A 23626-nucleotide genomic window follows, 5' to 3' on the forward strand; every position below is an offset into this window, starting at 1 on the left:
ATATTCAAACCGGTGCTCAAGTTCTTACGTTTATCTTGTCTCTGTTCTTCTGTAACATGGGCTTTTCTGGGAAGTTCGATTAGATGCAACTACTGATGTCCAGATGCAGAGGTTCCTGAAATCCTTCCACTGTTTTAAATAGGTTTTGGATCCAGGCCTAAGTTTAGGCAAGTCTTTACCAAGGGAAAATTGTTAAAAACCTAAGTCACAGATTTTACAGCCATATTAATTATCTAGCTAAGCAGCCACTACTATCTTACAGACCAGAGAACACTGCTTACCATGAGTCGAAGATTATGGCTCTAACTGCATTTTTATAATCTATAAAACCGGACATGCGGAAACTATGGAAGGAAATTTCAGTAATTAAAGCATAGGTTCTCCTAATTAACTGCAAAGCATCATTAAAATCTAATGAAACTGTAGTGGAATAATACAGGATTCTGGCTTAACTGCAAGGAGATAAATGCAAATGAAAGTTGAATTTTCACAAGGTTTTGAATGTACACAATAGGACTGAATGCATTTACAGTAGTTTACAATATAAAAGCTCACTTTTAACACTATGAATCAGCATTGGGAAGTTAGGGTATTAGTGTATAAGAAGTTAACATATTAAAGACTGTGGCATACTGAAGCACAAAAATCAAAGAAATCAAAATCCTTGTTACTTAAAATAGTTGTATTTGTGATGGCAAACCGAATTTCACAGCAGATGATTAATAAGATAACTGCTGTTGCATCAGCATGATGTAAGACTAAATTTTTCAGTGTAGCAACTTCATCTTGGTGTAGCTGAACAAGCTGCATCATCATCCCATATTACACAATAGCTTCAACTGACAAGAACTTCAAAGCTCTGCAAGCACTAGACATTTTGAAATATTAATCTGCCATGACATTTCCTTACCCTCCCTCAGACAATTGCCTTTTAAGTTCTAAGGAGGAAAATCTTCATGGAAACTGGAGCCTGAATGCCTAATTTCAGGTGATGTGTATCAGGTCCACAGAAGACACAACAACATTGCTGATTTCCACTGACGAAAAATCTGGACCTAGAACTGTTATATCTTGCCTACAATCAAGGTATTGCAGGTGGAAACCATCCCATCTGACTTCAGGTCTATAAAATATCCAATGCTAGACAGACTCACTGCATGTATCATGGAGAAAGAGAGGCTCTGAGGACAATTCACTTGGTCTGTCCTGGCACATGATGAATCAGTCTTCAAAGATGACCTTCTCCTTTAATCAGCTTTTGAAGAAAGCCAAATGACCAGTCCTTTCTGAGGGCTAAAGTCTTGTAGGACTTCTACCCAACATGGCTGTCAGCGGCACCACATTTTCTGTATCTCCCTACCAAAGGCCTTAAGCTCTAGCTGAGAGATTTTAGCTCAAGGAGATGAATCTCTACTGCCATTAAATCCTATACTAATTATGCTGATGGATATGTTGATGTCCTGGGCATCAGCAAAAGGTCCAAGCCAATCAAACTCATTTCATTGCAACTCACAGATGTAGGTTAAATACCAAATTATGTTCTCAGACTAATCTGAAGACCAATTTCCCGTTGATTTCAATACTTAAGTACACTAAAATTATTTAGCATTTAGGCAAAGTAAGACTGGAAACATTTACCATAATGAAAAATAAAGGCTTATTTCCAAAGCAGCAAAACAATCCTTTTTAAAACATCCAGTTTTTGATTCAAACACAAACATTAGAATGAAGCAGCATGCAGTTAAGAATCTGTTAGTAAGTTATATGCCATTATACAGTCCTTCTTCTAAGAAAGTACAAAATGGACACAAACTCTTGCTATCTAAATTGTTACCTCATGTACTCCTACCTTCTCTGTGTCAATTCCTTTAGACATGGACCAGGTTGAGACAATATAATCCATGACTCTTTCACTAAGGCCTTTGGGGACTTGATATAATTTTAGGAAATCCCTCACATTGTTCAGCATCTCATGGTATCGGTTGGTGTTGGCATACATTTGCTGGAAAATAGTGGTGACGTTTCCAAAAATAGTTGCATAAAGAAGAGCTGAAAAAAAACAGAGGTAATTAAAAATAAATATGTATGCTCCAGTAAATGCTACTTATAATTCAAGGATAACATCAAAGAATTTTATGTATGGTTACAAATTACTGCAAATACATAGGTGTAAACTTAAAATTTCTATTTATGTACACACTTTCACACACATACATGTACAGTTATTTATTGAATTTACCCACACAGCTCATAGAGCCACTCAGTGTGCATTAACTCACAAAATCTGTCATACAGATAATGTCCACACATGGAGTTAAAAACAGTCAGTGCATTTTAACTCTATAACCTACACTAATCTAAACTAATATTCAAATGTAACTTCAGCCTGACAGTAAATCTTGAAGGTCATGTGGGTCTCCTGTAAGATCAGCTCAACTGGCATGTGCTATGAGTATAGAATGGCCTTGGTCCCAAAAAAAAAAAAATGAAATGGAGAAGAAAGGAACCTGGGAATCCTGGCAGGAAGATATCGATATAAATGTGACCCTGTGTCAATGGCCAAGGTGTGTACAAGAAAGATTCAGAGTGGTATTTCACAGTCCAATTTCTCAGCCAGCCACAGCAGATGACATGGGTATGTCATGTCAACTCTAGATGCCAGTCATTATCCAAAGAGAGAAAAATTGAACTTGTGAATGATAGAAAGTCCCATTGAAAAGGGCATATGACTATGTCAGGAGGAGGACAGGGTAAAGTAGCAAGCACTACCTCAAACCCAGTCCTCAAGTTGCCTTCTCTTCTGGTTTAATTCTCCCCTTTCCAAACATGCCATCATTACTGTCAAGCTCATCCAGTTCAGCTGTGCAACACCAAAGAAGAGAAGATCACATATTTTGAGTAAACCTTTCTCCAGTTTTTGATGCAGTTTCCCACAGCCTCCCCCTAGAGAAACTGGTATGTTGTGGTATAGACAAGCGGCCTGTGTGGTGGGTGAACTGGCTGCACACAGAGAGTGGTGGTAAATAGCTTGTTTACAAACAGGCAAGCTGTCACGAGTGGGGTCCCCTAGGGATTGATATTGCGCCCAGTGCTGTTTATCTTCCTAAGTGATCTGGATGATGGGATCAAGTGTACCCTGATGAAGTTTGCTGATGATACCAAGCTGAGTGGTGAATTGGACACTTTGGAAGGCAGAGCCACCCTGCAGGAAGGCCTGGATAGGCTGTAAGTGTGGGCTGACACGAACTTTATGAAGTTCAGCAAGGATAAGTGTAAGGTCTTGCATCCCGGGAAAACAGAATCCAGGAGTGCAGCACAGACCAGGATCTACCTGGTTGAAAAGCAGCTCTGTGGAAAAGGGCCTGGGGGTCCTGGTGCTCAATATGAGTGAAGATATGACTGTGCTGCAGAGGTAAAGAAAGCCAACAGGATGCTGGGTTACATCAACAAGGACATCACCAGCAGAGGTAAAGAAGTCATTATCCCACTCTAGTCAGCGCTTGTCAGGCCACACCTCGAGTATTGTGTTCAGCTGTGGTCCCTGCTATACAAAAAAGATGTGAACAGGCTGGAGAGGGTCCAGAGGAGGGCCACAAAGATGAACAAAGGACTGGGAAGTCTGCCATGTGAGGAAAGGCTGAGAGAGCTGGGTTTGTTCAGCCTTGAAAAGAGAAGGCTTAGGGGAGACCTCATCACCGTGTTCCAGTATTTCAGTATTTAAAGGGTGGCTACAAAGAAGATGGAGACTCCTTTTTACAAAGACTCGCATGGAAAAGACGAGGGGTAATGGGTACAAGTTACTCCTGGGAAGATTCGGAGTGGACACAAGAGGAAAACTTTTCACAATGAGAACAATCAGCCACTGGAATAATCTTCCCAGGGAAGTGATGGATTCCCCAACACTGGACACTTTTTAAACTTCAGGGGGCTGGGCCATCTTGTCTAGACCATGCTTTTGCCACAAAAGGTTGGACCAGATGATCCTTGAGGTCCATTCCAACCTGGCGTTCTATGATTCTTTCCAACTGAAAAAGCATCAAACTCAGTATACTATTACTAGTGTGATGCAGTGAACATTATTTGATGGAGAATGGAGGGTTTCTGAAGCCTAAATTCAGCAAAGCATTTAAGCAAGACCTTAAAAACATATCTTTACTAGTGCTGTCTTAGAATCATAGACTCACAGAATAGTTTAGGTTGAAAAAGAACCTATTCTTTTCAAGTCAAACTGTTAACCTAGCACTGCCAAGTCCACCACTAAATAACCTCCTTCAGTGCCACATCTTTTAAATGCCTCCAGAGATGGTAACTCAACCACTTCCCTGGGCAGCCTGTTCCAATGCTTGTCAACCCTTTTGGCGAAGATAATTTTCCCAATATCCAATCTAAACCTCCCCTGCTGCAACTTGAGGCTATTTCCTCTCACCCTATCACTTATTACTTGGGAGACTGACACCCCCCTCTCTACAACCTCCTTTTCTCCAAGCTAAACACCCTCAGTTCCCTCAGCCGCTCCTCATAAAACTTGTGCTCTAGACCCTTTACCAGCTTCACTGCTGTTCATTGGACACACTCCAGCACCTCAATATTTTTCTTGGAATGAGGGGCCCAAAACTGAGCACAGTTTTGGAGATGCAGTCTCAACAGTGCTGAGTACAAGGGCACAGTCACTTCTCAAGTTCTGCTGGTCATGCTGTTTCTGGTACAAGCCAGGATGCTCTTGGCTGCCTTGGCCACCTGGGCACACTGCTGGCTCATATTAAGCCAGCTGTTGACCAACACCCCCAGGTCCTCTTCCCCCAGGCAGCTTTCCAGCCACTCTGCCCCAACCCTGTAGCATTGCAGGGGGCTGTTGTGACACAAGTGCAGGACCTGGCACTGAGCCTTGTTGAACCTCATAAAATCAATCCAGCCTGTCTAGACCACTCTATAGAGCCTGACTACCCTCAAGCAGATGAACATTCCTGCCCAACTTGGTGTCATCTGCAAATTTACTGAGGGTGCACTTGATCCCTTCATCAGATCATTGATAAAAATATGAAACAGAACTGGCCCCAGGACTGAGCCCTGGGGAACACCACTTGTGACCAGCCACCAACTGGATTTTACTCCATTCACCACCACTCTTCAGGCTTTACCATCCAGTCAGAGAAGTGTACGTTCGCCCAAGCCATGAGCAGCCAGTTTCTCTAGAGAAATGCTGTGGGAGATGGTGTCAAAGGCTTTACTAAAGTCTAGGTAGTGGTGAATTGAAAGACACTCTTAAAGTCAAGCAAGTTTAAGGTGCCTTATTGAGTCACAATGTAATTACCCTTGCAAGCAAGCCTGAAATGACATTCTTCCATTAGGCATTACAGATTTTGCAGAAAAGAGAATTATTCTGCTATCTCATAACATCAATGCGCAGCATTACCTCTGTTCTTGACATTATCAAATACACAGAAATGTGCCTGTCATTTTTAATGATCTTTGCTTGGAGGTACTTCATAGCAGAATGCTGCTATGCATTTCCATATTGCTTTTTTGAAAAACAACTGCAGCCTACAAATGGCAAGAAATAACCTACTGTGAAAGGAAATAGTGCTTTCCACCTCGCAGTGCATAATGTCTTCCCTCTATACAACACATTTCCACCTCATTCCAGAAAACTCAATTTGTTTCATACTAATTTACTATTGTTCATCACCCCTATTTGAGAGGTGGTATTTTTAAAGAAACACGGTGCTTTTCTAAAACCTGTCTAAGAAAAACTGTACTTCCATTTCTTACAGTGCCTTTTACTACATCCATGTAAAAATTAGATGCTGAAGTTCATCAGAAAGACAATGTCCATTGTTTTATCAAAGTCTTGGGATTTTTCATCTCAACACACAAGATCATATCAAACAAGGTCACACAATGTGTATCAAAGATGAACACAAGGTTTCAGTTTAGAAAACACAGCAGATTAATACTCTATGTGATGTCTAGAAATAAAGCTCTTTGCAAGGGTAGGTAGGTTTTTTTCCCTTGCTTTACTGATTATTGTATCATATCTGCTAGCTACTGAAAGGTTTTCTCTACCTCTGTATGCATTCAGGTATATATCATCACTCAGAGTATAAGAGTATGTATGTGGATTATAAAAAAGCCTAGATGGATGAATGCCACCTGACTTTTTTCTTCTTTTTTTCAGCTTTCTCTGCTCTTTTGGACTTTTGGAGTAGGACAAACTTGATGAAGTGTCACTTCTAAGTACAACATCCCTCATCTTTCTGAAGAACAGTTGCTGATTTATCATGAATACAGCTCATCAGACATGTGAGTGCACAGTATCTCTTGTCATGCCCTCTGATGTTGGATGCACTTGCAAATTACTGTCACTATAAATGTAAAGAGAAGCCATAACTGTCCCTAAAATGTTGCCCTTCTGCATGATTAAAATTTATGCAACCTGTAACTACACCTAGACTGCATATGTAATTACAATGCATACAACCCAGCTGGACATGCAAACCTACACAGAAGACACAGGCTGACTGAAAATGTTATACAGTGTCCTGTAAGGTTGGTAAAAAAGAGATTCAACTCTGACACCTTCAAGGTTGGAAACAGCTAAATGATGAAAACAGCTTGTCTGAACCAACTGGCACATATTACCTCCTCTAAAAAAAAAAAAAAAAAAGAAAAGAAAAAAGGTCTCTTTGGCAGAGACAATCTGTAGAAAATATACAGCCAGAAGGGAGATTCTAGTCCTGCATCTCCTAATATAGGGTCCTGGAAAGTTGTACTTTAAGAGTGTGTTTGTCTAAAAAATTAAGGATAGGATAAATCATTGGATCAAACCTGCAGAATTGCTGGAAGCATTACGTAGCAATACCTCACTAAGCCAGAATTCACAGGCCTACATGCTGTAGAGTCTGCACAGACAAAATCAGCACTATCCCCCTGTTGAAAATCACAGTATTCCTTTACCTCCTATTGGAAATGGTGAAGACACATGGTTGAGTTCATCTAAATATTCCACTTCTCTTACAGATTACTGCATGGGGGGCCTTTGGCAAACATTTAAAGTGAACCTACTTAGATCTTCACAGCTTTGAAGCTGTGCCTCAAAGACTCTCATCACTCACGGTGCTCGCCTATGCCAACCCTGGTAGCTGCTAGGACCAGTTTGCAGAGCACATTTTTCATAATTTGGCATGGAAAATCCACCTCTCTCTGTAAATCGGCTCCACACCCCTGTTCTCTATATGATATCTAAGAATGGGGGTCATTAAAAAAACGCCCTAATATTTATTGTTTTGCAGGTCTTGACATGCAACCAAACCAGTTTGTGCTGAAAAGGGAATAATAAATACATAAATAATAATTTGCATTGCATTTGTTAGAACCTGTTGTGACGCTCCTCCACAGGGAAAGGGTCCTCTGCTTGGGAGCATCTAATGAGAAGAGGTTAGTCTGCCTTAAAAATACAAGTCACCTGCCTTTGCTCTCCCCCACCCAACTTCAGGCTGGGGTAATTGCATTAAGTGTAAATATGAAAGAGATGGGACAGAACGGAGAGGTGAGCTGGATCAGTACTTCGGTTGGCAGAGATAGCTCAGGAAGCCAACCACCTCTGGAGCATGTTGGATCCCCTCTGTGCAGATGCACGTGCTCATGCACACACATAGACACGCTGGCGAGCATCTAACGCTGCTGTTGCCTTTCTCAGACTTTAAAGGTTTAAGGCTCTCCATGAATGACCTTTAGTGCCTGTAATTAGCAAACAAAGATTTCTCAGAGCATCCTTGTTTCATGAGCGAATGTTGAAATGGCAAGTGTGAACTTTACCCCTCACCTTTAAAAAACAAAGGCTGAGGAGTGTTACCAAATGCATTTCACTTTTGCTGTATTTTAATTATTTTTGGCAGTAAAGATCATTGCAAAAGGTTCTGAAGGAAATAACATACTGTGCCTCTCCTGACAGTAAGAGGACTTAAACAATCTCTAAAGAAATCTCTAAAGGTATACATACACTTCAGTAGTTTTAACTTAGTCTCTCCATTTACAAGAAATGGGAGAGATGATGCTACAGAGGATGAAGGTGAAATTACTTCACTCAATTTCTTGAAATGACTAGTTAGGTCAAACTGCATTTATACACCTTCTAATGACCTGCATTTCTCCAGACATTTCCTGTTATGTTCCTACAGTCATGCAATGCTCATTTACTTAATTGTCCTATCTGTGTAAATCTGGAACAGTCTTGACTAGATTTCATACAGATCAATTTGATATAATGATGCAGTTCTAAAGGTGAGGTAGGTGGTTCAACTGTTAATTTCTATTCTTACTCTTCAGTGTTGAAAAATCTCCCCATACACAAGGATCTAAATGCTATATATTTTTATATATAAAATGTGTGTGACTATATTTGTATATACATAAAACATTTTGAAATATTTAGCAATAGTGTTACATAAATCTTTTTGCCTGTTTAGAAACAAGGAACTTTCTAAAAAAAAAAATAAATTACTTAGATTTACCTAAATTATCTCAGTGCTAAATACGTCCAGATAGGAACAGCTGCCTTTAGGAACCAAAGGCTTGATTGAGAGATCTAATTTTACCTATAGTCTCCTATATGCTAGAGTATTATTAATCTAAGCATATACAATATGCCTCTAAACTGTAATTGTAATGAGGCCTTGATACTGGAAAAATACAGATATTCACTATTCACTTTTGCATGCTGAGGCTAGCTGAAACTTCTTCAATGTATTTTTGGTACCAGGTATTCCTGTAAAATTATTAGATTAATATTATTAAACCTATATGATTCAGGAGAGATTCAATACAAACCAAATACATAGATACTAGATATAAAAAGATATAAACCCAGTACCCAAACATCTGATTTATTATTTTAAAAGCTGAGCAGCAAGCACGATTCAATGCAACTCCTGTCAGCACAGTGTAGTGTTCATCTCCTAAGTTTAACAGCCCCACCAAGATGCAGCAGCAGCTATCACTGTCACAATAAACAGCCTTCTTCAAAACCATCACCATTATTCAATGAAGCATATTACTTGGAAGAAAATAATCCTTCTAAGCCCCCTCCCTTATCACTGTTTTATAGCACTTTTTCGGTGCCTGCCCTGTCCTGCCCTGCAGCCTCAGCCTCCCACTTCCACCCCACAGCCACACTCCTGCCTTGCCAGCTGTACCACTGAAACACAACCCCATGGTTTTTGCAGGTCTTCAAAAGGCCAGTTTGGAACCCTTTGCCCCATTAAATATTGTGCTGTTAAAATACACTCCCCTATTCCAGCAATGTTGACACTAGGTTTACCAGTGTTCAATCAGTGTCCTAAATACAATCACTCCCTGTTTACAGGCAGGAGATACAATATCATAGCACACCTGCTTTCAAGTTTTACTTCCAAAAGTACCCAAAGTAAAAAAAAAAATTCTTCCCTCCAATTACCCCTGCAGTCATATCACTGTACTATCCCATGCCACATAATTCAATTTATTTATCCTCCCATAAGCCCCAACAACGCATTGTTACACCCACTTTACAGAGGAGAAGCTAATGGGCAAAGGTCTGCATTCAGCAGTGAACTTTACCTCTGAACTTCTCACCAAAATCATCTGACTGCTGAAATCAGGGGGAGTTAGATGCAACTGTGTCTTAGAGAATGCACAGCATGGCCAGTCTGAGCCCACCATCACTATGGCCTATACACTCTACACCCAGTGCCTGCATTGACATGTAAGTCCCACACTGCCAACGCAGGGAGGAGTTGGCCATCCACACATTCCTATATCCCATGCTGCAGTCACACAAGATGCACGGCTCCTCCATGGGCATGACACTCACCCCTGTTTTCCTGACCTAATATCTTCCTGATACTATAGTAACACAAACTCTTAAATTATGACAATAATGATGATAGGTCTGTAAAATCCCTGCTAATGTTGATGACATATTTGTTTGACAAGAACTAAATAAGTAAATAAGAGGATCATCAGTAGTAAACTGTAGGAACTCACACTAGCTGTTCTTCCCTTTACAGGGGACACTCCACTGCAGAGTGGAACAGCTGTTTTGGAAGCAGTTAGGCATTTTACATATTTTGTGTATAAATTCTTATAAAAATGAGGTCTTTCAATTGCACTTGTACAGCCACTAATTTTTATATGGTGAAACTGTGAGCTATTTTCTCATGAGAGTGCTTAGCTAATGGAAATATTTACTTTAAGGCTCCAACACCTATCCACCACACAAATGTCATGAGCTGACTAGCTATATTTTTGCACACAGTTGCAATCCAAGACTGGCTGAATTGGTACTGCAAAACACAGTCTTATATTAAGGTTATTGTTGTCCATAGCTATCAGTGTGATTGGCTTCTAGCCCTGAGGAAGTGATGGACATGAGCTGAAGTTGGCTGAGGTTACTCAGCAGCAGAAGACAAAATTACACATTGCTTGCCCTGAGGATGAGGGACCAAGGGCTGCCTGGCTCCGACAACACAGGTGCGAAGCAGCTTGAAATCACACTTCACACACAACATCTTCCCTGCTCAACATCCCCTACCACAGTCATGCCATGTTATTAGATTACTTGTTCATTCACCTGAGGAATGATGCTAGCCATCAGAAATACAGCCCTGCACAGGTTCAGCAGTCTCCTTTTGGCATCTGGATGTAATTTCCTCTATTTTCTTTCAGCTGGAAAGCTTTATGTGTCTTGGGTCTGCTAGGGTCTGCTTCTCCCTCATCATATTATTCAAGGGTGTTAAGCATCATATGGGAAGGTACAGCCTGAAAAATGGCTGCAATTACACCACAACAGGCAGCAGGGCAAACAGCATTACCCTGTATTAGCATTACCCTGAGGCAAAGCTTCACTTTGCCTGAAAAATCCGTATCTTGTAGTGAAGGGGCTTTAATTCTGGAAACCTTCTTCCCTAAGAGCTCTGGAGTAAGAGCCTGAGAGTTAGGGCTTTTTCTGTGTATTTTCATACACAGTGGAAGTTGGGTCTAGTGGGTCACAGCTTTGGTGGTGACAACTGGGGGAAGAATATTTAAGTTTCCATTTATAAGAACAGTATGACATAAACACAGAGAATAATTAGTGAAATGAGCTAAACTATTTCTTACATTAACGCTTCATCACTCAGGCCTCTTCAGAAATCCATCACTTCCTTACCAAATGGCACATCTAGCATTTCACATAGTGCATGAAGTCCTGTGCAATGGTAAATGTTAATTACAATGCAATCACTTCCCTAAAGAAATTACAGTGGGTGCAGAAGGAAAGTAGAGAGGCAGAAGATGACCAAAATTCATAAGAATTATGTTCACCATGAATGCTAGCAACCCCATGCCTCTAGCACTTTGGTCCATCCTTTATTTATCATTTTCTCCATTTTGAATATTATCTTTAACGTTGCCTCATTTCCATGCAAATCTCTCCAGTATTTCAAAAAAAAGCTGAATTGTGTCTGTCAGACAATCATCTACCCATCACATAAATCTTTCTCTTTCCTTTCTCCATCAAAGAAATAAAGAAGCTGCTTTCCCAGAGTGCTGTCTTTACTGTTATTACGGGCTGATGCTGACACTTGTGGATCAAAATCATCCCATGTGCCTTCTTCACTGTGCCTCACCGTGTCAAAACTGTCACCAGTAACAAGCACAGGATGCAAAGGGTCTTCAGCACTACTGAATGTAAGCACAAGAACCAAAGGGATGTCCTCCAGAAGAAAGTTCTCCAAGCAAAGTTGGCAGCTGTCAGCATTACTGTGTGAAACAATTTGACAGCCTGTTGCTGGATTTGAGCTGTCAGGTTTTTTTCTGTTGGTGATTTTTTTTACTTTATTATTTTAAAGGGAATTTTTTACTGGGACACCGAGTTCTTGTCACATTAAGATGAACCCAGGATAGTAACGTTGCTGGAGGCAGGATGCCAGAACATCACTTCCACACTGAGGAACACACCTAAATTGCCTGTCTTGTTAAAATGTAACAGGAAATTTGTAAACACACCATCAAAGTACTGGACTGTACTAGATGTTTCTAGTTCTCTGCTCCTAGGTTCTTTTTTTCTGCATACACCACTGTAAAAGTTTATGTTATATAAATCTATGTGTTGGTGTGTTTTAGATACTCACAAATACACACACACACATATATAGATAGATACACATGTACGTACACACAGATAGAACCTGTATGTAAGCGTGAACATACAATACAAATGGTCTCAGACTTTCTGCAGCTGATGTTTCCTTTCAGTCTTCTAATTTGTTCATTCTTTCTACTTTCAAATCTAAACTTGCTTATTCATTAACTAAATGTTCAATTTTATTTCAGCACAATTAATAAGAATGGATTTGGGACAATTAGACAAATTATTTCATCTTATAAAACACAGGCCATGCATAGCCCTGAGAGCTGCAGTAAACACACCTGTTAGCATAACAGTGCATGCTTATACAGTATCTGCCTGAAAATATTAATGAGATAGCATGCAGGTAAGGAAATGCTTCTTCTATTCGGTAGTTCCTCCTCTTTGTATTTTAATTCATCAGCGTGAACACAGTGTGAGGATAGATTTTTGTATGCAATTAAAGGGTACTTTTAGGAACAAAAGGAACAAAATAAAGTACTTAACTGTTAATATTAAAAGCCTCAAATTTGAAGATGATGTTTGCATCTTATTATTTTCAGAATAATTCTGCTTTGTAAAATCACCCCCAAACTGGCTTCATTAAACTCAATGATAATGTTTCTTACTCATCTAAGTCACCTACAGAAGCACCTTCCCTCTAATCCTCAGTCCTGCAAATTCAGCATCTCTGTACAGAGCCAACCAAACTTATGTATCCAAAATTTTCGATGTGATGCTGACAGTCTACATCAAATTAAATTTGCCTTCCCTGAAGTGTTCGCACTAAAACCAAGGGAAAAAAAAAAAGAGTTCCACAAAAAGCTGAAACAGTTCACCTCCAGGTTTTATAAAGCTAAAATAATTCATAGCAAAACATTCTTCCTCCAGTCTTTTGATTTTAAACCTCTGAAACCCGAACAATGGAAGAAAATCTCATTTTGATGCAAAAAAATGTCTTAGCCTAAGAAAAAGTGGAACATTCATTATCTTCACACACACCCCCAAATTTATATTATAATGGAATATTTTCCACAAAACCAAACCATGAGTTCCTAGCGCACTGCTGGCAATCAGCAGGGCCAATGTGAACGAACCCCTTTTTGCCCAATTTATTAGCACCAGGTTTCCATCTTATCATAGCATTTATGCACATGAGTGGTGTGAATCCTGCTCCCCCCTCCTACTAAAGGCAATGCTTCTGTAAACTACTGCTGATCAGTGCTGGACCTCAGCACCTCTCATGTTTTGCTAGAATGATGCTGGTTTTGTCTAAAAAACTTCACACTAATATTTTCAGGCTTTCAAGGTGAATTAACTTTACTCTGCTTTGATTATCCACTTTGGGAACCTGTCCTTCATCGCAGTATGGATTTAGCTGTGGCAGATGCTGAGCTGTCACTGAGCTTGACAGCTTCTTCAGAGCTTCCTTGGTGGTTGTCTTGTAAAACAGTCAATAACCAAGTGAAGCCTAACAACAAAAATGAGCACGTTTCCCACTTTTACACTCTACGAAATCATGTGTGCTACTCTGTACTGCATCCTTAGGAGGAGGGGCGAGGAAGAAAGTTGGCCTCTTAATTTAGCATTCAGCATTGTCAATTAACCCTTTATGTATATCAAGTATATCCACAACCCCAGCCCTGACATACTGGTGGGACCATGCTTTAGTCACAGGACTGTGGCCTTGCTGTCACTCACTGCTGCTACAAAGACAATTCTCACCAGTGGAAAAGGATCTTTGGGGAAGATACTAGTGTGAATGTGCTTAGTGAGAGGATTTTGTCTCCAACACAATGCCAATTTGAATCCCAGTATATGTGGGTAGTTTTTATGACACTTGAGAGAACATCTATGGTCCTACGAAGATGCTCTCCACATTCACCTTTGCAAGTACCACAAACCATTCTGCTGAAAAGCAGTGGCATGGCAAAATGGCAGGCAACAACCCAATATATTTTTGCAGTGTCTGTCAGAGGATCACAGAGCCAGACAATAATGTATACGTAGAACTGGATGTCAGCACTCCAAAGGTTACAAACACACAGATCTGTTTTCAGATTAAATAAGAGGTGTGTAAATACTATACCAAGCACATCATCTCCACCTCTTTCCACCAGTCCCATGGCTCTCCACGGCTCCCTTCTCTGTAACACCAAGAATAAAGACATTGCTGGAAATATTACAAGCCATTGATGCTGTCCTTGCAGAAAGGGTTTGAGAATATTCAGCAGAACAACAAAAAATTGCATACATTGGCAAATTAATGCAAACAAAAAAAATCTGGCTTGTCATTTCAGTCTTTGTGCATGTATTGCTGAACTCTCCATGACTGTGTGAGACTGGAAAAGTGTCTTTACTTCCTGGCAGCAGCTCCTGAAGCTCTCCTCCTCCCTGTCCAACTCTTTCTGATCAGCACTTGTTTCTATCTGATTACCTCTCTGTTTTCTTGCTCACTATTCCAGGAAGGAGATGCTGGAATTAGATTTGCTGCATTTCCATTCCTACATTAACACTAATTTCACTGAAGTCTATGAAATTACTCTGACGTCTGGAGAGTATCTGAGGAGAATAATTGAGTGTATTTTATCACTTTCCTTTGACTTTTTTGTGGTTGTTTTGTAGCATTTTTAAATGCCCTGTTTCACTAAAATCCACTTATTCTGTTCTTGGATGCTGCAATGAAGTTACTCTCTATGGGATAATGGTGTTCGTGCTGTAAAGCTCCAGATGCTCTCTGGAAGATGCCTGGGATGTGCATGGCCCACAGAGATGTGTACAACAGAAGTGACACGCAGCATCACACCAATGGCCCAGCTAAGCCAAAATCTTTCCTCAGACTACAGCTCCTTCCAGATGCTTGTAAGGATACAAGAAAGAGGGGGTGCACAGGGCATCTCTGCCCTGGGCTACTCCTTCCAGACTTCCACAGACCCAGAGCGCAGGGACTGTCTAAACTGGCCACTGCATCCAGACCATGATATGTATTAGCCACCAACCAGACATCTCCACCAGCGACATCTAATTCCTTTCCACAAATCCATTTCTGCTTTCTCTCACCAAAACATTATGTGACAAAGTATTTTGTCCTGCTATTCTGCAAGTCTGACTGCTCCAGTCTTTACAGTGGTCACCCCCAGCTCCCCTTCTGAGTAAGGGAGTAATTGCTCCTCTTCACCTCCTGTGCACCACTCCTGATTTTTGTAAGCCTTGGTCCACTGTGTTTTCTCAGTCGTGAAGAGCCCTCGTCTATTTGATCTCTCCTTTTGAGAAAGTCATTTCATGCTTCATTCTTGTAACCTTTTAGACACCCTTTTTAACCTTGCAAAATCTTGTTGTAGAACAGTGCAGTGTGGTGCAACGACATTCATTTCAATTACTTGCCCAGAAATTCTATTTGCCTTTTCTTGAATGATACTGAAAATTGCACTGATATTTTCAAGGAACTATCTGCAATAACAGTCAACTCTCTTTCCTGAGTGGTAACTGCTAATTTAGAAACCTTTATTGTATAGGCATAGCTAGCTATCTTTTGCCTACGTGTATTAATTTGCATGCACTGACACTGAATTTCATCTGTCCTTTTCACAATTGCTTCTGTGGTGGGATTGTAATATCAAACCAGAAACCCTGATTTCAGAATTAAGCAGAAAAAAGACCTGCAGCACAAGGGAGACAAGATGCACTTAGATACAACTATGAGGTAAAGGATTAAAAAAAAAAAAAAAAAAGCCTGGGCAAAATTTGTTTGTTACATTTTTTAAGGTTTATGCTAGTATCATGGTTTAGGTCCCAACAACTGGGAAGATTATATCATCTTTCTACTACAAACAGAATTGACTATTTCCCAGATCAGGGCAAATGCAGGCAAAGCTGTTCTTTCCTGGATTTTATCCAAGAGTGACTAAGCCAACCCAAAAAGTCCAATGAAAAGAATTGAGAGATTTGACAGAATAAAAATGTCAAGATGTGACCCAACAGTTATGCGACATCTCTTGATCATTAACTCTTTAGCAGCAAGAGTGAGCATTAATTTCTAAAATTCATGTTTACCCCTCCAGTTGGCAGTCCCAGTGTCACACCACTGCATGTGCCATTAACGACAACGAACAGCCTTTATTCAAGTAACACTGAGATCAGCTACAAACGCAATAAGTTAATTTAAATTATCTTGATGCCATCAACATTTTTGTTCATGTGTTGATAGCTGAAGGAAATATTTATTACTTCAGGGTCTCTCCCCCTGCCATTTATTTTGCCAATATATGAAGCATCCTCAGTTAGTTCTCAGCTGTTACGAAGCACTAACAGCTGGGCATGAATGCCATTAATTTCCTTTGTTAGGGGAAACGACACATATCATGGGGATTGTATGTGGAGTGGGGAGTTTAATAGTATTTTCAGATTTTTTGGTCCCTCTAATAATGACCTAAACCAGCAAGCGCTAATACCTGCAGGTATCATTCACATTCAGTTGTTCCTACAACTGATGACTACTGTGAGTAAGAAACTTTTGCAAGCCATGCAGGATAGTCTTCAAACCCAATGAAAATTAAATTCAACAACCCATTTATTAGCAGGTCTTTTCAGGACTTCCAGCCTGCTTGTTCCCAAGCCTCTGCTGTGTGGTACGTTAATTTTATACTGAACTATTAATTGTAGTTGACTTTGCAAAGCTGTTTTCTTTACATTTTTTATTCAGATTTGCGAAACCAATCCCAATGGAGTTAATTTTATTCCCCACAGTTTGTTTGATCAAATTGCAAATATTTCCTTTAATCTTTTAAGGCATTAAGATTTATTATCTATGGAGCAGAGCCTCTTCATCTTCTCTACAGAAGGTTTGGGAGAAACAATCTTTCACATATTTCTCATTTTATGCAAGTGTTTATTCCTGCAAGTACACATTAGCAAGCAGAACACTAAAACACATTTACCTAACCTAAATAAAACCACTTTGAATCAAATTTGCAAGCTAACCTGCCTTGGCTGTTAATGATATTAATCTGAACTCATTTTTCCCAGAGGTTGTGATCTGTAATTCACGGAGGTCAATGGAAAGTAGCTGCTGATGTTAGTGACTTTTAAGGTCAGCAATAAACAGGTATGTTTATCTTTTATCTTGAGAATCTATATGGGAAGTTTCCCAAAGGCAGGTCAAAAGGCCTTTGGGAAACTATTTTAATTTTCTTCATGCCTATTTATAATGAGTTCTTTTCAATATGGACACTGTACATACAGAAGGATAGATATTGTTACTAAGTAAGAGGGAGATTAAAAAAAAAGAAGAATTATTAACAGTACTAGTAGTAATAATAATAGTATCACAGTCACCCCACATTGACATCTATACATACATTTTACAAAGAAAGATAAATTATTTGATTTTGTTCCATAGCTGTCATTTACGTCAATTGTCCCTGTTCTATTTTTCACTGGAAAATTTCAGAATGAAATATTTTATAAAAAAATGAAACATTTACTGTTTTTTTAAATTATTATTCCCCATTTTATTATTTAGCTGCTTTTTTTCCTAGTGAAATAGGCTAAAGTTTAGCAAAAGAATTCAGAATCTTAATCTGAATTTTATTGTTGAAGATCTTTTAAAGTGCAAGTAGAAACCTAATGTCTTACTTCTTTATTATGATGTTCTACTTTTTCCGCCATCAAAGTGAGAAGTTTTCTTAAAATCAAATAACACAACTTCTCATTTTTTAAAAACCTTTCCAGCAGAAAACAAAAGGAAACATTTTTCTTCAGTTTCTTTCTAGTGTAAAAAAACCTGAAAAGCTTAGAAAGAGAATGAGCAAGAGGGGTTTTCTGTTATCTTGAAAGCAAAGACATATTAGATGTGTATATATTAATTTTTTTCTTCAAAACATGTTATTTTCAATAAAACTACATTTTCAACAAAACTAAGGATCTGCCTAAATACTTTCCATGTTATCTGAGTAAGTTTCTACCACAAAGTTTTTTTCACTATCTCATTAATTTCCTCCATTTCTTCTTCCCTTCCACATCTCCTTTCAACCTCTGCTTATGTCTTCCAGAAGTGATATAGCATATTTTTAATGTTGTTTAGAAGCTCAGCTGTCTCCCACCTGACATCAGTCTGTTTTTCTTCATTTTACTCAATGTAGTTCCCTAATTATTTAACCTAATTGATAAGATCCCTTCTCTGCACAGAACTGGTTGCCATGACACTGTAAGAAATGATTCCATGCTTCTCCATCCCTGGATCTTTCTGAAGGATTTATATAGAACATGTCACTTTCACCAACTCCCCAGCTTCGTACGCATCCATAAAATAAAAAAAAAATTAATTATCTAATCCTTGCAGCCAGGTTATATTGAAATAAGAGGGCTAAAAATTTTTTTTTTTTTTATGAAGTTTTCTCCTTCTACTGATACCGGCCAAGATCTCACAGCTTTGGCACGCTGCTGTAGCACTGCACAACTTTGTCATGCAAAGCGCCATTAGTCCAGCTGCCAAATGACAAGCTCTCATCACGCGGGACTTGTTTTACTGAAGTAACCACAATTAACGGCCTTGTCAGCTTCTGCCCTGTTGGTCCTGCTGGAGTTACTACACATATCAAAGGTTTAGGGCTGCTAAAGGTCAAAGTTCTGCCTGGTTTCTCAAACCTGCATGGAGCTCCACAACTTGGCTTTGATATAAGACACGGAATACATGGCATCACATGCAGAGCGCCCAGGACAACTTGCACACTCCTCCCACCTGCATGTTTCTTCTCTGATTCAGACAAAACAGAGGCAGAGAATGCACCTTTCTGCATCTGCCATCACCTTCCACAAGCCACCACCATCACATGCCCAGTGGAGCAGGATGAGCTGCTCCCATGGCACAACAGCTACAACTGCCCAAATGCTGGCCCAAACTCGTGCCTTATCCATGTCTGAACTTGTGCTAGAACATAGAAATCTGCAAAGCAGAATCACTCTTCATTCACAAGTTTCCAGACAGCAAAGCACAAGGAATCAATGCAACAGCAATGATTAACCTAACAGACAACTTCCTCCCTATCTTTTGAAAGTACCTGTGAAGAACGTAAGTTTCCAGGTGTCTTTCTAGTATATTTGTGATCATGGGTAAACCTCCTCATTCAAAACATAAGGGACAACATAGAAGGTGGTAACTTGAAAATTTAACAAGTGGCTGCTAAAGGCAGAGGTACAACAGGCTGCTCAGAGGTAGGACCACCCTGACAGTGTAGGGCTTCCAAGAGACTGGTATGGCAAAGGATCTTAGAAGTAAAGGCAAATAGGCTATGCTTAATGTGACAAACCAAATGCACCCAGTGGAAAGCAACAAGCAGTGAGGTGGCACAGGCACAATACCATCAGCATAATTCAGCACATACAGGTATGACTTTGGTGGGAGCCAAGCTGGGTTACAGCTGAGTCTTTTTGCAAAGCCTGCCCACCATTCACATCACTAAAATGCGGTGTGCTCTCAAAAACATGGAGGAAAGACGATGCAGTTTACAGTAAGTTGGTTTGTAAGAAGCTGAAGCCTTCAAAGTAAAGTTTCAGGCAATCTTCTAAATACAGTAATATGATTTGAGACCATGAATTTCAGAAAATATGTAAATGGCTTGAGATGTTTTAAGAGTCCTGTGACTCTCTAAGAGCTTCACAGTTGCAGAAAAAGGACTGCATGGAAGAAAACCTCATGCAAGGAGCAGGAATACATTAAGGAGCTCCAGAGGAAGACGAGATCCCTCTCCGGAAAGCAATCCTTGCTAGAAGTCCCCACTCACCTTTGGCAACCCCAGCCTCTCCTGCCCGGCCCCTAAGTAACTCAAAACCTCAATCCCATTCTCTTCACAACCTCCCCTACCTCACGGCCCAGACCTTTCAGGACATTAGTTTGAAAACTTGAAATGAAGCCAAAGTATGTAAATATACACCAAGCAGCATTAATGGCTCAAACTCGACAGCCCATTTTGGACTGGGTTTAGAGAGTGATCACACTGCTTATATTGCAATATTCTGGATAATAATGTACAATTAAGATGACTACAGTTCATACATAATGCAGTCTGAAATACACAGCATGGACAATCCTCATCGTGTATGTGTCCTTGTGAAAGTTGCTAGTGAAACAGAATCTTAGCTATATCCGTTATTTTTATTTACACACACCACTAGAGCTCTGGTTCTGCTCTTCAAGCCTAAGTACTTAATATTGCAGAACTGATACAGATTGGGAATAGCCAACCTTTTTATGGTATGAAAATATTAATTTATTTTCATTTTTATATTATTAACAAACTTGCTGAGTAAAAAATGCTTTTATTGCTGTTGATGATGATTCATGCACAAGGCTAGGATAAGAATTGTGGCAGAAGCTAATGAAATCTTAACTAACAAGTCAGATATAATAACAAAATTGCCTCTCAAGTCCTTGATGTTATCTCCATTTCACACTTCAGAGGCATAAGGCTATTATTAAATTTCTTTTTTTAATTATCATTCGGGGCAGATTCATGCCAGATTCAAGGACTGATTTACCTAATGCACTTATTTTCATTTATGAAAGACATTTCCAAGTGCTCTAACCAAAATAACAAATTAAAATTCTCAAAAGCTACTGTTTACTGATTATAATTAGTAACAGCTTGCCCATCTCCCATCTCATCTGCACAAAATGAATGTACAGTCCATTTCCAGGTTCATTCTCTACAAGTAATTAGCCAACAGTAAGCACTTTAAAGAACATATACTGAGAGAGACTGAGCAGAGGATGAGAAATGATCCTTTTAACCCTGCACAGAACCCACAGACAATTTAAGCAAGCCAGTGCCCACCCCACAGATCTCCTCCTGTCTCATGCAGACACAGTCTGCTCCATAATTAGACAAGACCAAATAAATTAATGTCACTGAGCAGAGTCAGTGTGCAGCATACATGGCAGAGCACGTCCCCTTATGCCCCCCTTAATTAACAAGTAACAAGTGTGCGTACATTGAGCACAACAGGCTGCAGAAAACCATGGACTATGGTTTTGAAGAGTCATCTCAATGGAAAGGGAAGTTGCCAAACACATGCAAAAATGCACATTAGTCAGCACATCATGCAGTCACTGGAAAAATGAGCCAACAAATGAAGAAGAGCAAATACGTTTGCTTTATCTATAGCTCTTTTTGATGCTGACTGCTAAAACTGTAGGCTTGGTCCCATTCCTGAGCTGGTGGCCAGACTCTTTTACTGTACCATTTCCAGCTATCACTAGAATGAGATATTTTGTCACTGTTTTTTCCAGGGACAGTTAGAAATTCAGAATCTGACTCTTTTTTTGTTTTGCTTTTTTCGCCACAAGCTTTAAATTTACCCCCTGTGCCCTCAAAAAACACGTAGAGATTGATATGGCTCAGATTTTCTCTCTCAGGAAACCAATTTTGAGACCACACTGTAAAGAGAGTATAATTTTTAGATTTAAACGTTGGGGGTTGGGTGGGTGTGGATTATGGTGATAGGAATTAAAATTAAGTCATTTCACACTATTTTATATTCCACTAGGTAACACTAAAGAATAAAAAACTAAAAGCAAAGGATGCTTAATAAAAAATTTGATAGGTCAGTTTGTCCCATATTGAATTTATCAGGACATAATGGAAGGAAAAGGACACACAGTGCTAACAGTTTTAAAAGATGTTTTGGCAAGATCATTTAAATGCTTCCTCTTTGACAAATTAGCTTCTCCTACTGAAATAATATTCTCCCACAAAAATTTTAACTAGTTTTAATAATCTCTTAATTTACTTGCTAGTAAGGGATTTCTGCAATATTCCAATGGTATCTGCATTCAGGGCATTCAGACTTATAAAGGCCACATTGAATATCTTTGTATTAGAACTCATGCGGATGTTCAGACAAGTTACCATTGTGACACAATCTAGTACTATATTATCACGAGCAGTTTGAAAGTAACTGCTCATCTAGTATCTTGATTTTTCTTAATTACTGGAAGAAGAAACCTCTTTTCTTTCTGGCTCATGATCCTCACATAGGCTGTGATGACATCTGAGAAAGGGTACTGAGCAAATTTACCATGACCGATCTTCCAGGCGATATTTTTCATTTTTATTCAGACAGTATTTCTCAGTTTCAACTAATAAAAATATATATCACAGTCCTTCGGAAACAAGTCTATTTCTCACTGTGTTTCACCTATTTTATTTCAAACAGAAATTGAATCATTCAAATTCCTTTTTGTTAAATCATGACAAGGGCAATACACCTTGTCCATGGAGCAGCAGTGACTGTCCTCTGCATGGATCTAAAATATGACTTATGACTACACTCTCACTGATGAACTAGTGGCTCTGTAGGCTGTTCACCAGGTCTTTGTAGGCAGGAGCGGGTCAGGGCACTTCTTTGGACATAAGTTTTTTTCAGGATAGAGCAGGCTGTGGTAACTTGGAGGAAGGTTCAGGGTGTGCCCGAGCTTTTTTTGCAGTTTCTGCAAGCCAGGGAAGGTGGGGATCATCAGTAGTTAGGAAAGAAGGATCTGCTCTGCAAGGATACAAAATGTTTTCCATTAAAATATCCCAACTGCATTTGTGCACAACTGTACACCCCAAATGTATTTTGTATTATTTAATAATGCAATGAGGCTTTTATGATTATCTTGCCTGTAAGCCTACAGCACAGCCACAAGCTAAGTAACAGCAAAAGTAGCCCTGTAAGAATTTTAATTAGTCTGGTAACATGTACTTCAAACAATTTGCAACAGAAAAGCCTTTAAAAAAAGTTACTTGAGAAAATGTTATCTTCATAAAGAGAGAAAAGGGAGGGGAGAAAAAGAACATTACCCAGCACTTTATTGTACTAACTAAAAATAATTTTTAACACATTCTAAATTTATGGGTAGTATATTTAAATTACAAAAAAGATAAAAAGAATCTATATTAGGTGCAACGTCTTCTATTTAGAGAAAAGTGACAATAGAAGTTCTGAAGACATAAGTTACATAAACCTGGCATCAGAAGAATCAAGATACAACAATTGCAATAGTCCTTCTCTATAAATCTATTGCCCTCTACAACTCCCTGAAAGGAAGCTGCAGAGAGCTGGGGATGAGTCTCTTTAACCTAGTAGTAAGCGACAGGACAAGAGGGAAAGGCCTCAAGCTGCACCAGGGAAAGTTTAGACTAGATGTCAGGAAGCGTTTATTTAGAGAAGGGGTTATTGGGTGTTGGAATGGGCTGCCCAGGGAGGTGGTGGAGTCCCCATCCCTGGACAGGTTTAAGAGTCAGGTGATTTAGTGCTTAAGGATCTAGTGTAGGTTGGGAACTGTCAGTGCTGGGTGAATGGTTGGACTAGATGATCTTCAAGGTCCTTTCCAACCTAGATGATTCTGTGATGCTGTAAATGGAGAGAATTTTTTTCAACAGTCCCTTGCTAAGCAAGAAAAGGAAGGGAAGGAATGGTGAATAAAAGACAAGGAATAAGGACTGA

At 39.5% G+C, this 23626-nt stretch overlaps 1 protein-coding gene across 1 annotated transcript in view; it reads right to left on the reverse strand.

Moving 5' to 3' along the window:
* KCNH5 (potassium voltage-gated channel subfamily H member 5) overlaps positions 1–23626 on the reverse strand; it is a 161842-nt gene that overhangs the window by 51546 nt on the left and 86670 nt on the right. The window contains exon 8 of the mRNA XM_074909325.1: positions 1850–2049. Within this exon, the coding sequence (XP_074765426.1) occupies positions 1850–2049 (200 nt within the window). The remainder of the gene's footprint in view (positions 1–1849; positions 2050–23626) is intronic.

This window comes from Athene noctua, chromosome 6 (assembly GCF_965140245.1).
Source record: "Athene noctua chromosome 6, bAthNoc1.hap1.1, whole genome shotgun sequence".
NCBI lineage: Eukaryota > Metazoa > Chordata > Aves > Strigiformes > Strigidae > Athene > Athene noctua.